Source organism: Patiria miniata, unplaced genomic scaffold (assembly GCF_015706575.1).
Source record: "Patiria miniata isolate m_02_andy unplaced genomic scaffold, ASM1570657v1 HiC_scaffold_22, whole genome shotgun sequence".
Classification (NCBI taxonomy): Eukaryota; Metazoa; Echinodermata; class Asteroidea; order Valvatida; family Asterinidae; genus Patiria; species Patiria miniata.
The window spans coordinates 3,495,847-3,511,026 of record NW_024037061.1 but is presented as its reverse complement, the minus strand read 5'-3'; the positions used below and the strand labels follow the sequence as shown (position 1 = coordinate 3,511,026).

The 15,180-nt window shown below is 39.0% G+C and overlaps 1 protein-coding gene across 1 annotated transcript; it reads left to right on the top strand.

The window, feature by feature from the left end:
• The first annotated feature begins 18 nt into the window (after positions 1-18).
• LOC119730220 (peptidyl-prolyl cis-trans isomerase-like 4) lies at positions 19-15,141 on the top strand. Its single transcript, XM_038203012.1, has 13 exons — positions 19-227; positions 1,402-1,469; positions 2,387-2,451; positions 4,582-4,699; positions 5,197-5,339; positions 6,388-6,484; positions 7,324-7,440; positions 8,282-8,406; positions 9,437-9,503; positions 10,495-10,606; positions 11,602-11,677; positions 12,671-12,809; positions 13,516-15,141. Exons 1-13 carry the CDS (start codon positions 158-160, stop codon positions 13,924-13,926), a joined length of 1,608 nt encoding a protein of 535 aa, XP_038058940.1. The 5' UTR covers positions 19-157; the 3' UTR covers positions 13,927-15,141.
• Positions 15,142-15,180: the final 39 nt, after the last annotated feature.

Here is a 15,180-nt window from a genome sequence, read left to right as displayed (position 1 = left end):
GAAAATAGGCTATTCACTGCACTGAGGAGAAATTAGCGCCGCGTACCAGTTCAAACAAATATGGCAGCGCCCATGTCGACAAAATTAACCCTGACTTGTTTTGAAGTTAAAATATGAAATTATTTAGATATTGGAGTCTTGACTGATTTAAAATAACATGGCGGTGTTATTAGAAACCACTTTGGGAGACATCGTGATCGATCTGTACCCTGAAGAAAGGCCTAGATGTGAGTAAATGAAACATATTTTCATTATCAGCACTGCATGCAGACGCCTTTTTTTAATTTGCACCGGCATGACTAGCCCCATAAATGTGGCCTATTTACTGGACTGCCTCCGTAAACATAGGCCACACATCCACATGTACAAAAATCGTGTCGACGGAGCCAAATTTTGATTTTCACATTTAGGCTTAGTTTGTAGAGTTTTTTTGCTTTAGAAGCATACTCACCCTCTTTATAGGCTAATCAGAAAGTGCTGCCTTTTTCAGATGTATATTTTTCGTGAAATTTCCAGATTCATTTTTACACGTTTGCGTATCAAAATTTCAACATGAAATTTCACAAAAATTAGACATCTGAAAAAGGCAGCACTTTAGGGAACAAAATCCACTTTAAAATGATTAGACTGTCCAAACTAGTTGGTGAGTGGCGACATTCTCAATAAACAGGTAGGCCACAGATAGAGGGCAAGATTTTGATTTTTTAAGGGAAATTTGGGGTAAAATGACGATGACAGCGCGGCGACAACACGCAACCCGAAAATAAAGATGGCGATCACCGCGCGATGTACCGTGAGCACGCGGGGCGCGCTGAATCGCAAGGCACAAACCGCGCAGGAAAATTGTGATTTCTACCCCCAAAAACTGTTCAAAAGTGCAAAACAGGTGTCCTTACTAAATTGAGAAAAGTCTGCTTTTGATTGTGAAGGTGATTTTTGACTCTAATTTGATCAAAACAAAACAGGGGCCCTTCACTACATGATCGCCCTTTATTTCTAATTATCTTCGCTCACTGTACTGTTCTCCGTTTGGGAAAGAATGCTACATCCTAACGCCACTTTTTTCATCATACATGTTTGATATCTCAGTAAAGGTCAGTCATTGCAAAAATGTTTGAAAGACATGAATCTGGGACTGGGAAACATTCCAATTTTTTAGAAAATACTTTGAAAATTCACTTGACTCTCAATAGACTTTGTACATAACCAAAGAAGTGGCGTCTGGATATTATATTCTCTCCCATGTTTGTAAGGTTCGGAGGCTTTACTAATTACAAGCGTCTCATGTTCCATAAACATATTTTGTAACTGAAGTTATTTAATAAATAGTTACTTTATAATATTGCTTAAAAAATTTGACAATTTTATTGAAGGAAATGAAATTAATTTGAATAATTTCAGGTTGTCTCAACTTCTTAAAGCTGTGCAAAATCAAGTACTATAACTTCAGCCTGTTCCATTCTGTACAGGTAAGTTTTGATTAATACCTAGACAAAGTCGGTGACGGTACTCAATGAAACGATCCGTTAAGCCTCGCCCACAAACTTTTGACCAATCGCAGCAGTTCATGTCTGACATGTACGTTAGTGCTGTTTGACATTGGATAGGTACACGTGTTGTTGCCAGTGGGAGGGGGGGGGGGCTATAAATGGATCGTTCCATTACGCCTAATGTTAAGATTAGTGGACATTGGATAGGTGCTCATGTTGTTGCCCATGCGTGCAGTGGATGGGGCATAATCATAGAGCTATATTAAATTACTAGAGCGCTAACTCGTCATTTTGCGCGCGGAGACGCTTTGAAGCCGTCCTGGGCGCAGACATTTTGAATTCATGTGCGTGTTTGTAGAACAATGAAATTAGATGGATTGATTTTTGAAAGTGTACTCTACATGCAACGCGCAAGTAGAACATACGCAAAACATTGACGGTTCAAAAAAACGTGACGGCAAAAAGCATCTGCAGCGAATACGCGCCCGCCTTGCGCTGTTTGCGTAGAGCAAAATGACACGCTCATTTGCTGATCGTGCGTTTCGGTTTTGGGCGTATCGGCTTCGATGACGCACCGGTATGGAATACAAACGCAGATATGCAAATAGCCGTACAAAAGCCGTACAAAATGTCTAGGTCTCCATAGGTTTGTGCACAAACATGGATGCGCCCAGCAGGCATTACTTTGTACACGATGTTAGCGCTCTAGTAATTTAATATAGCTCTTTGGGCATAATGGATCATTCCATTGTGTCAAATGCAGAGATTAGAGTACACTCCATTTTTAATACAACAATTAAAGAGTGTATGTTTTGAGGACATGTTTGAAAATTCCAATGATTCTCTATATAAGATTTACTGTGCATTCAACTGATTAGGTTTTTTTTTTGCCACAGAGAAACTTCATGGCACAAACGGGTGATCCCACTGGCACAGGCAAAGGAGGTGATTCAATCTTTAGGTGAGTGCAGAAATTCATGAATGTTTGCACAGATTGCGAGCAATGTGCTTTGCTTTATAAATTAAAGGTACATAATATCATTTGCATTGTCGTAATTTCATGAAGAGGACCGATTTAAAGGGAATATACATCATTTGCTTGTGCTGTAATTTTCAGAAATGGATGGAGTTGGGGGTTGGTAATACATTATAGCAAATATTGTTACACTGACTTTTTTTACGTTTTGGGTTCGTAGATGCTATAAAAACCAAGAAAAGCAATCATTTTCCTGTAGTCTGGTTCCCTGACTCCATTTAAGATGAAACAGAGCAATTTATTGACGTTGGAGAATTGTAAGGTCATGGAACCAGTCTAGCTGGCTTGTACCCGTTCACAGGTGTGTAATCGATTGCAAACAAAACCAGACTAACTAAATATGGTCAACTGAGACCAGTATTTGAAAAAAAGCCAGTTTTTTTCCAATGCTGGTCGGCCAACCAGCGTTGGAAATTTATACGAAAATAGCACTTTTCTTGAAAATGACAGTATACCAGGTGCCATGATTTTACAGGATGCTTACTGTCATTCACTAACAGTCCAGCAAGGTATTTCAAAATAATTTGGTAGTTTTATTTCTTAATGTTTGCAAATGTTGTATTTTCCCTTTAAGGGCTAGTAGACATCGTTCAAATGAGCTGTTCAATGTTTTGTGTCTATTCATGCTGGTGCTGGAGAAACATTTTAAAAAAAAATGTTCATTTCAACTGTCAAAGTGCAACTCGTGGAATGTGTTGTGCGTAGAACCCATAGGGCACAGGGAGTGTCTGTTTGTTCTCTGCGATGGTTAGGTCCTAACCATCGTTAGTACTGACACAAAAGTCCTCTTTTCTTGAGAATGACAGCATACCAGGCTCCACAATTTCACAGGATGTTCCATACTTTTATTTGCTTAAAGGGAAAATACAACATTTGCAAACATCCAAAAATAAAACTACCAAGTTTTTACGAAATACCTTACTAGGATGTTGGTTAATGACAGTCTAAAGCATCCTGTAAAATTATGGCACCTTGTGTGAAGTCATTTTCAAGAAAGTGGTATTTTTGTATACATTTCCAACAGTGGTTGGCCGACCACCGTTGGAAAAACCTAACTATTTTTCAACTACTGCTCCAAATTTACCATTTTTTTTTTCAGGCCAAATTTTGTTTGCTATTGGTTATGAACGGGTGCAGGCCAGCTAGACTGGTTCCCTTACTTTACAATTTTTCGGCATCTATAAATTGATCCATTTCATCTTTAGTGGAGTCAGGAAACCAGACTACTTGAATATTTTTGTTTTTCTTGGTTTTTCCAGCATTTTCGAACACAAAACTTTAAACATGTCAGTGTAACAATATTTGATCTATTATACTAACCCCTCAAATAGTTCTTTTCTGAAAATTACAGCAAAACCCAATGATGTACATTCCCTTTAATATCAAGTGGGCCATATCAAAATATTTTGGCAGTTTTGTTTTGTTTTTGTTAGTTCTGAAGCAAAATTCCTCTTTTTCCTCTTTTCTTGAGGATGTCAGCATACCGGGCTCAACGATTTCAAAGGATGTTTCACGCTATTATTTACTCACAATCGTGTGGGCTATTTTGTAAAAATTTTCGGTGTTTGCAAACGATCGTATTAATTAATTTTAAAAAAATGTGTGGCAGGTTGATTTACAAAAGTTAATTAAACCGGTATTATACCAGTCCTTCTGTTTTGAGGCGTGCGATCACACCCCCACGCCATCACACGCCTAAAAGCTTCCCGAGAAGTGCGAAAAACCGCACGCCTGAATCAGGCATACATTTACGGCAGAATTATACTTCATAATTTTTGAAAAATAAAGTACGTCGGTGAAGAGAATATGGCTTTATTGTAAACCAAGATGAATATTTTGAAAAAAAATGGGAGATTGTTCAGTCCCAGCTTGGACCACAGAATCACACGCCTAGAAAAATCACACGCCTAGAAAAATCACACGCCTAGAAAAATCACACGCCTAGAAAAATCACACGCCTAGAAAAATCCAGGTGTGCGTTTTCCACACACCTGTGATTTTCAAAATCAGAAGGACTGGGTGTTAAACTGGATTGTTTCAATACTGATTCTGCAGTAAGCTTTATGGAGATCAAGCCCGCTTTTTCGAGATGGAGACGGCGCCGCGCATCAAACACACCAGAACGGGCGCTGTGTCCATGGTCAACAACGGAGACAATATGCATGGATCTCAGGTATGTGAGTTTATTACAGGAAGAGTAACGATACAGAAGATTGTAGCGGTTCTTTTTTTAACTGTGCAGTGAAACAGGGTTTCGAACCTGTGACCTCCGGATTGCCGTTCTGGTGCTCTACCAACTGAGCTACCCAGCCCTATGTTGGCGGTTCCCCATTTTGTCTTTGCTCAGGTTTGCCTGCATTGCAAGTTTTGCTAACATCGTAACTTTGAGGGTGATCCCTGGCCACATGACATAAAGGGTTTATGGCTTCTGACTAGCGCCTTTTGAACCAGGACATTGACAAAAATGGGGGAACTGCCAACATAGGGCTGGATAGCTCAGTTGGTAGAGCACCGGACCGGCAGTCCTGAAGTCGCAGGTTCAAACCCCGCTCCAGTACATTTCTTATTTAACTTTAAAATTATTTGAATATTTGTATTAGATTTTCATCTGAGAGTCACTTTAATCCAACTCTGATCGTTTCACAAAGTGTCCGTTTTCTTTTTTGCCAGTTTTTCTTCACGCTGGCAGAGAACCTAGACTACCTGGATGGCAAGCACACAGTGTTTGGTGAGATCAGCGAGGGACTAGACGTACTGACCAAGATCAACGAGGCGTTAGTGGACAAAGAAAACAGGCCTTATCAAGACATCAGGTCAGTCAAACCAAACAACCACGAAGCAGTCTTTCAGTCTGAGTTTTGAGGCACTTTAGTCGAGTCCGAGTCACAAGTCGCTTAGTTTGAGTTCTAGTCTGAATCCTAAGTCCAGCACCCAATTAAACCAAGTCACTCCTAAATCTGAGTACCAACAAAATGCAATGCGGTCATTGGTCTGAGTTTTGAGTAACTTGATTTGAGTGTGAGTCGCAAGTCGCTTGGTTCAAATCTGAGTCACAATTCTTTTGGTTGGAGTTTGAGTCAGTCTCGAGTCCTTTGGTTTTGAGTCTGAGGGTATAGGAGTCAGTTAAAGTCCGAGTCCAAAATAACAAAGTTACTCTGTAATCTGAGTACCAATAAACTGCAGTAATACAATCATTGGGTCTGAGTCTGAGTCTTGAGTCACTTAAATCAAGGCTGAGTCACAAGTCACTTGGTTGAGTTCTAGTCTGAATCCCGAGTCCAGTACCCAATTCACAAAGCCAATCCTAATCTGAATACCAACAAACTGTGATACAGTCATTGGGTCTGAGTCTTGAGTCATGTGAGTCAAGTCTGAGTCAAAAGTCGCTTGGTTAAAGTTTGAGTCCGAATCCCGAGTCCCTTGGTTTCGAGAATGAGTTAGGAGTAATTTACTTAAAATCCGAGTACCCAATTTATCGGTTCACGTTGAAGCACAAGTCCCAAGTCACTTGGTTCAAGTTTGAGTCCAAGTTCAGTCCGAGCTTGGTTTGAGTTTGTCTGAGTCGAGTCACTTTATCTGAGTGTGAGTCTGTGTCACTAGTCTTGAGTAACTTGGGTCCATTTCGACACAGAAAGTCTAGAAGTTTGCATTTCTCAGATTTGTTTAAATTAAAAAAAAAACACCATAATAAAACCAAACATGGATGGTTTTACTTATATCTTGTAGTAACTGTCATTGTTGTATACATTCGCCAGTCAAGTTTGTTTTGGTGGTCAGTTGCATAATGTGAAGATGTGAGACAAAGGATTATTTGATTATTGATTAAACTTATTATTGATTGACTGATTGGATTCATCACAGGATTAGCCATACAGTGATCCTGGATGATCCGTTTGACGATCCGCCAGGACTGGAAATCCCCGACCGGTCACCAGAGCCAACCAAAGACCAACTTGAGGTATGATAAACCAAAGGAAGAAGTCCGTAGTTTTCACAGTGCTACTTCTAAAGCCGTGTTCACATTTCGTCACGGTCACCACGAAGTGACACTAACATCGAAAAATCAATATTTTACAATTTCAAATTTTTTTTCCTGATTTGTGATTAATTACACATAATCTATCACCTCAAGAAGTTACTAAGCACATAGTTAATTAGTTTTGTCAAAACATTAATTAACATTAATGAACGTTTGCAACTTAATGGGTCAAAACCGGAAAATGCGTTTTCACGAAGTGTACTATACCATTCTTTCGCGCGTAAAGTGCCTGCACACTACACGTCAAAAACGGGTTTTGCGTTTTCACGAAGTGACACAAAGGTCACATGATATGCGCGACTCACTTCTGGCATTTTCACGAAGTAGCGCTAACCCATTAGCTAATACACATGGTTAGCGTCACTTCGTGAAAACGCGAACACAGCGTAATCTAAATTTTGAGTTTCCACGAAGTGACCTTATGGTTAATTAGTTTGATAACTCATTTATATTATTTGTTTTCAATAAAAATCATACATTAACGTGACATTCAAGATCCCAGCTTTGAGACAATGTTAAAAAAACGAGAATTTTGAGGCTAAAACGATGTTTAGATCACCGTTTCAAAACATCGTCAACTTAAATCACTTGTATCTCGAAACACATTTTCCACTTTACGGGGGTTAAGGTCACTTCGTGGTGTCGGTGACGATTTGACTTATTTGTTTTGAACGTTTACAACTGTGTTGCATCTGGCAGGTTTTTTTTAATGCATGTAGTGTTTATGTAGTGTTTACTTTATTTTAAAATTTTTTTAGAGCGGCAGGATCGGAGCTGATGAGAATATTGACGACACGGAAGGAAAAACGGCCGAACAAGTCGAAGAAATGACCAAAGAACAGGAGTCAAAGGCCAGGGCACAAATCTTAGAAATGGTCAGTGTCTGTTGCATGTGCATAGTGAATATTAAACAATGATCCCTCCCTGCCTGTCAATCAAGCAGTGCATATTGACCAATAAGATTGTGACATTTGGTCACATGACTATGGTAGCTTGAGAAATGTACACATACCAGAGGTGGGTGGGGCTTATAGCAAAATCAGGAATAGTCCATTTTTTGGAATAGTCCAAAAAAAGGAACTATTTTTTGGAATAGTCCATTTGTATGGAATAGTCCAAAATATGAACCATTTTTTGGAAAAGTCCATTTATTGAAATAGTTCATTTTTTGGAATAGTCCATTTTTTGAAATAGTCCATTTTTTATATTTGCTTGATTCTATAGCAAATCAGGAATAGTCCATTTTTTGGCATAGTCCTTTTTTTGGAATAGTTCATTTTTTGGAATAGTCCATTTGTTGGAATAGTCCATTTTGTATTTGTTTGTGTGATTCTATACTCCCAAGGGAGCTGAGATGTTCTAAGAAATTTGTTATTGGCCCAATGAGTAGGGGTAATAATGATGTAGCGCAGTGACCTCAAATATTGATAGGAATTTTTCATCATTATATAAATGCGCCTTGTTAGTACTATTAATTTTATCAAAGTTGAACAAAGAAATTGACTGGAGCGGGGTTTAAACCTGCGACCTCCGGATTGCCATTTCAGTGCTCTACCAACTGAGCTATCCAGCCCTATGTTGGCGGTTCCCCAATATGTCAATGTCTTTGTTCAAGGGGTGCAAGTCAGAAGCCATGCTATTTTTCTTAGTTAAAAATCATCTCAAAGTTTTAATGAAAAGTTGTTGATTTTTTTAAAATAAATGTCATCTGTTAAGGTTGGGGATCTGCCAGACGCAGACGTCAAGCCGCCAGAAAATGTGCTTTTTGTTTGTAAACTGAATCCCGTCACCACCTCTGAGGATCTAGAGGTTATTTTCTCAAGATTCGGACAAATCAATAGGTAAGCCATCCACGGACGGAGTTAGTGGAGAATAAGCCTCTGTACTGATGACGTCGTCACACTTTCTTTACACGTGTACTTTTTTTATGGGAGCCTGGTGGGGACGACCGTTGAGTAGCCCCATAGAAAAACGCAAGACATAAAACAAGAAGTAAACAAAGCATGACGTCATCAGTACAAAGGCTTATAGTCCTCATGGGTCATCACAAGACAATCATAAATCAATTACAAGCCAATGACAAGTCAATCACAGGTCATCACAGGTCAATCACAGGTCAATCACAAGTACAGTGAAATCTCAATAAGTCAAAACCTGCCAACTCAAAAACCCTTCTATCTCAAAGTAAAAACTTGTTCCCGTCAATTGTTGTTTAATAGAAAATCCATTGGATAAATGAAAACACTGCTTAAGTTAATTTTAGCCAATTCCCCTGAGGTTTGACTTATCGAGATTCCACTGTACATATAAAAACCTCAGGGGCCTGCGCCTGTACATTTAAAACCTCACATGTACATTTAAAACCTCACATGTACATTTAAAACCTCACATGTACATTTAAAACCTCACATGTACATTTAAAACCTCACATGTACATTTAAAACCTCACATGTACATTTAAAACCTCACAAGTACATTTAAAACCTCACAAGTACATTTAAAACCTCACATGTACATTTTAAACCTCACATGTACATTTAAAACCTCACATGTACATTTTAAACCTCACATGTACATTTAAAACCTCACATGTACATTTAAAACCTCACATGTACATTTTAAACCTCACATGTACATTTAAAACCTCACATGTACATTTTAAACCTCACATGTACATTTCAAACCTCACATGTACATTTTAAACCTCACATGTACATTTTAAACCTCAGTTGGCCGATAATGTCCCTTGCTTCCGCTTGGGCCGTTATCAGCGTCCACGCCCTTTGAGCTGGTTTTAAACGGACTTCTTTAAAACCGACCAAACACATATTTATTCCCTTATGTAAGTTCTGTTTTTTTATATTTTGACAGTTGTGAGGTGATCAAAGACCAGAAGACAGAAGAGTCCTTACAGTATGCGTTTGTTGAGTTTGAGCGGGTCAGTGACAATCATTGTAAATTGTTTAAAGGCATAAAGGATCATTTGCATTGATCCCAAACGTAACCTACCAAATTATTATCAAAAACCTTACTTGGATTAAAGATTGTACTGGTACTAAACACCCTGTGAAATTATTCCGTCTGGCTTGCTGTCATTTAGAAGAAATCAAGCAATGTAGGTGATTTCCAACGATCAGTCAATCGACTGATTTTTTTTTTGATCAAAAGGGTTGTGCTTGGTTTTTCACTGTTTTCTTGAAAAAGGTAATATCCACTGAGCTGAAACTTCAACAGGTTAGGTTTTGAACATTTTTCTGTGGATTTGAGTGGTGTTATTATTGGAAACGAAAAAACTGCATGGAAATATGTGACAGGCTCCACAAAAAAGGGTATTATGTCGCAAAAAAAGTCAAATTGAGTTGTATACATGGTTAGAAAGCCCACAATGTAAGCTTTCATTTGGTATATAATAGAGCTCCATAGTCCCTCCTGTTCTGGAGATATGATGTATTTGCATATTAATTACTTACTAGTTCAAATTACACAAATGAGAAAACAAGCTTTGAAATAGCTGGCTTTGTTGTAGAACAACAGAACGTTGCACACAAAATGGTTGTTTTTTCCACTTTGTTCTTCAAAATCAACATTTCTGTGAATGAAACCTGAAACTGTAGGTATGAAAGATGTCATCTGGAGCATTGTTGTTTTTTTTCGATGGATTGGGCGCTAAATCTTTGCTTATTATTATTATTATTATTATTATTATGAGAAAAAATGAAAATCACATTTTGACAAAATGTTCACCCTCTCAATGTTGAGTGGGCCTTTACACAATAATGTTCAGCGCGACTTAATACCCTTTTTTGTGGAGCCGGTTACATATGAGTTTAATATTTTGCAGTGTTTTTTTTTTACTGCAGAGGGGACTCTCATGGGGTTCATAATACTCTTGACTGTTTTTAAACTTTGGTTTGTTATTATTTCGAAAGGAGGAAGACTGTGAAAATGCCTTCTTCAAGATGGACAACGTACTCATTGACGACCGGCGGATACACGTGGACTTCAGCCAGTCGGTAGCAAAGGTCAACTTCAAGGGAAAAGGTCAGAAACCTGGTTGTTTGGAATTGTTTCATGGCGTGATTTTTTCTCGACCAAAAGGGCAAGCCGAGTTTTGGTTTGCTTTATACTGACTGACTGAGTCACAGAGTAGAAAAAATATTCCCAACTACTTAAAGCTATAGGCCATCATTTGCAGCTATCCGAAAAGTAACTGGCGTAATTATTGTTGAAAAACATACTTGGTTGAAAGACAGTAAGAGGACTAAACTCCCTGTGAAGTTATTCTTTCTGGCAAGCTGTCATTTTGAAGTAAGACAAAAGAAGGCCTTTCCAACGGTGCTTCTTAAGACACACCGTAGGAATTTAAATTAGTAGTTCGTTTTGTTATTCAGCACTTGCTGTTTTTATACACAGGCACAGCTGACGGGTTAAGATGTCAAGATTGCCTCGACTCGCCTCCGGGTGATGTCTAAACACGCTAATCCCTCGTGCCTTTTGTACACACACACGCAAAGTCCGTGAAGTCTGTGGAGGCGGACCATGTGTTGATCTTGAATTGGCCGTTGTGCACAGCCAATTGTTGTACAATTTACGCTCCAGTGTACACCCCGGAGTATTGAAACATATGAGGTTTCGGCAGGAAACCTCATACAAATATTGTTGAAATAACTCTTGCGAATCAGTATTTGTGGCGTTTAGCTGTATATCAGAAGTTGGCTGGAAAATTTTGCCTTTGCAAAAATCGGAATTTTCGGCAAAAAAAATCTCGGCTTGAAGTGGTTAAGTTACTGTCAATTTTTTTGCAAATGGCAAACTGTGAGATTTTGTGTGTGTACATAGGAGGTTTGTGTTTTTTAAGCAATGGAATTTTGTGTCGGGAGATGTAAATTTTAATATCAGTTTTTGTACACGAGTAAGTTTATGAATACTTTTTTCTCCCAAGATCTAAGACGGCACTACGTATACAGTGCTAATTACATGTATGTCTTTAAAGTGCAAGACTCAAAAATAGGAAAATTTCTTTTTTGTTTTGACAGGTCCCATGGAGATCCCACAGGGTAGCTCGGACAAGAAGCCCAAATTTGAATTGAAGGACAAATCCAGACAACATGGGTAAGTCAGTGTAATCTTTATAGACAGCCTTTGATTTTTATCCACCTGGCTTTCAAGCCAGATAGGGGGATGTTGCGATCGCGTATTCCTGCTGTGGGTAGGCATTACATTCACTGTGTGGACTTCCGAACAAAAGAGGTCCACATAAAGCAGGTAGAGGAGACGTTGTGTGGACTTGGGCAAGTCCACACAGTGTTTCCCCATTTCTGGAAAACAGGTTTAGAGGCATTCTGGGGTTAGGTTTATCTGTTGCAAAATAAAGAAAAACACTTAAGGGGATCATAGAAAAAAAATTGGGTTGAAAGAGTTTTCACGGTGAGAGAAAAGTAATTTTTGTTTCAGAGGTTTTTCTTAACTACACGAAACCAAGGGAATGTCCACACTTGGTATGTAACGTAAACATGTGTGTGTCCATGTGTGTGCCATTTTGGTTAGGTTCACTGTGAGTTCAGTCATCAATCTCAACAAACCTGAAAGGTGGTCTGTGAAGAGAAGGCCGACTTCAAAAACAAGTCCTTTCCAATATGGATATTTACGAGGTCTCTGGAGAGCTCAGTTTAGTATTTCTAATGACTCTAACATAGTAATAGTAATGATGGTCGGCTGGCCAGCGTTGGAAAAAAAACTGATTTAATACCAAAGTTAGTTAGTCCACAATTTGTTTGCAATCGGTTACACATCCGTGCACAGGTGCAAGCCAGCTAGTGTGGTTCCCTGACCCTGACAATTCCCCGACAACTGTAAATTGCTCTGTTTAGTTTGAAGTACGGTCAGGCAACCAGACTTCAAGAACAGCATTTAGTTCTTGGTTTTTTTCATCATCTGTAAAAAATTTTTTAAGAAGATCAGTGTAACAATATTTGCTACGAAATACTACCCCCCCCCCCTTCATCCATTTCTGAAAATTACAGCAAAAGCAAATGGTGTTTATTCCCTTTAATATTCATTTCATGGTGACAGTCATGTATTTATCCTTTATACTTGTGAATGCAGGACCAAATATGACCTCGTTCTAGAAGGGGACGACATGGAGGCCCCTTCCCATCATGCATCAGGCTCGCGTAAGAGACGTCAGGATTCCAGCGAAGATTCTAGTGACGGCAGAAGTGGCAGGTCCAGCAGAAAATCAAAGGTTGTTCTGAATGGTCCCAGCTTTCCCCTTATATGATCATTTGCTTTTCCTGCATTTTGTTCATATCCAATAATAACACCACTCAAAATCCATAACAGAATGTTCAAAACCTAACCTGTTGAAGTTTCATCTCAGTGGATAGTAAGCACAGCCGTGGAATTGGGCCCTAGTATCTTTTAAAAATTAAAGGGAAGATACAACATTTGCAAACATCAAAAAACAAAATGATCAAATTACCATGAAATTCTTTACTGGACTGTTATGGAATGACAGTCTAAAGCATCCCGTACAATCATGGCTCCTGGTGTGCTGACATTTTTAAGTAAAGTGGTATTTTTGTATCAATTTCCAATGCTGGTCGGCTGACCAGCGTTGGGGAAACTGGCTTTTTTTCAAAAAGTGCTCCTAAGTGTTCATATTTAGTTGTTCCACATTTTCTTTGCAATAGATTACACACCCGTGAAGAGGTACAAGTTAGCTAGACTGATTTTCTGACCTAATAATTCCTCAATGTCTATAAATTGCTTTGTTTCACCTTAAGTGGGGTTAGGGAACCAGACTACAAGAACATGATTGGTTTTCAAAACAAGTCAGTGTAACAATATTTGCTTTAACATACTATTCCTCCAATTTCTGAAAATTATAGCAAAAGCAAATGTTGTATATTCCCTTTAACCCCTGATTTGTTTATTTGCTGAAATTTTAGGCAAAGCAAAAGAAACACAGGGACAGCAGCTCAAGCAGCGAAGGTAGCAGACGCCGAAAGAAGGAAAAACGCAGAAAGCATGACAGCTCAAGTGAGGACGATACACACAGGGACAGACACAGGGAGAGAAACAGGGACAGAGACCGAGGGGAGACAAGTCGGAGTGACAGAAGGGATGACAGAAGGGACGACAGAGATGGAAGGGGGAAAGACTCGCACAGGGACAAGGGACGGGATAAGGGAAGAGATGATCGGGGGAGAGATGATTGGGACAGAGGTAGGGGAAGGGACTGGGGTGCAGACAGACACACGGATGGTGACAGACACAGGAGAGATGATGAGAGAGACAGGGTGAGGGACAGGGGTAGGGAGAGGGACAGAGATAGGGACAGGTATCGTGACAGGAGGTAGTTGTTAATTTCATTTGATCAACCCTTTGTAAGTTTAGTTTTTCTAGCTTTGAAGAGTGAAAAACATGATGTGTGAAAAATAGATTCGCCAGTGTGCTGGATCAGATTCGCCAGTGTGCCATCTTATGCTTGGAGTTTGAAGAGTAAAAATCATCCATATTACTTTGTACTACATTGTATTACATTGTACTACATTGTATTACATTGTATTACATTGTATTACATTGTATTACATTGTATTACACTGTACTGCATTTATTCCCTTCCCAGTCCATAAAGCTACAGAGTGTTTAAATTGGGCCGGTATAAGGAGTAACAGGCAGGGCATGTTGGGGCAGTACAGGGTCTAACGTGGAAAATTTGTCATATGTTGAGTATTTTGTGCCATATACATTGTAACTCCTAAACTACAGATTCTGTGTTTTGATTGGCTGAGAGTACATCACATGGTATTCACTGTTCAAGTATTGCTGTGTTCCTTTGGGGGGGGGGTTGTATTGTGTCAGCCAAAGCAGTCGTTATTTTGTATACTAGCTACTGTATGTGCCATGCAAGAATTATCAACCGTTGATAAGGAAGCTTGCTTGTGACCTTTACAGGAAGTGCTTGTGACCTTTTCAGGAAGTGATGTCACCAGTAAATAGTGGATGTGGAACTGACCAAGATTATAGTTGGGGTTTTAACCACGGTTTCTCTTTAGCATTTCCACTTGGGGAAGTTCCGTTCGATAAAACGTCTGTCACAAGCAAATATCGTTCATCAGCCCGGCGTTTATCTCTGGTTTCCTTGGCATTAAATGACTAAAAAAATGCCTATTTCCTCCTTCGCAGGTTACTCCCCAGCTAATGCTGGTACCCATTTATACTCCTGGGTGGAGAGAGGCAAGTGGGAGTAAAGTGGCTTGCCCAAGAACACAACATATGGCCAGCGGCTGGATTCGAACCCCTGACCCTCTGATCACGAGTAACAAACCTTGGGAACAGATTACCTGTGTCTGAAATTTAAATGCATAAAAACCATGTTTCCTAGTCATTCCTCAGTAAACTTTTATCCTCTTGTAAAAATGCAGGTTTTTTTAAATTGATGTTTTCTAAAAGGCTTTGTTTTTGTGACCTTACTAAACAGGCATTTTTCAATATCTTGCAACCATTTGTAACTTTATATTGAATGTGATTTGAATACATTTTAATGAAATAAAGTAAATTACTTCAAAATATCTTTCATTTCATTATTGTTTAATTAAATAGTGTTAATC

What these genes read in the sequence shown, in the direction of transcription:
- LOC119730220 (XM_038203012.1), top strand. Translation starts at nt 158, where the DNA reads ATGGCGGTGTTATTAGAAACCACTTTGGGAGACATCGTGATCGATCTG. An exon ending in GCCTGTTCCATTCTGTACAG is followed by an intron (nt 1,470 to 2,386) that starts GTAAGTTTTGAT and finishes TTTTTGCCACAG; the next exon opens with AGAAACTTCATGGCACAAAC. An exon ending in CAACCAAAGACCAACTTGAG is followed by an intron (nt 6,485 to 7,323) that starts GTATGATAAACC and finishes AAATTTTTTTAG; the next exon opens with AGCGGCAGGATCGGAGCTGA.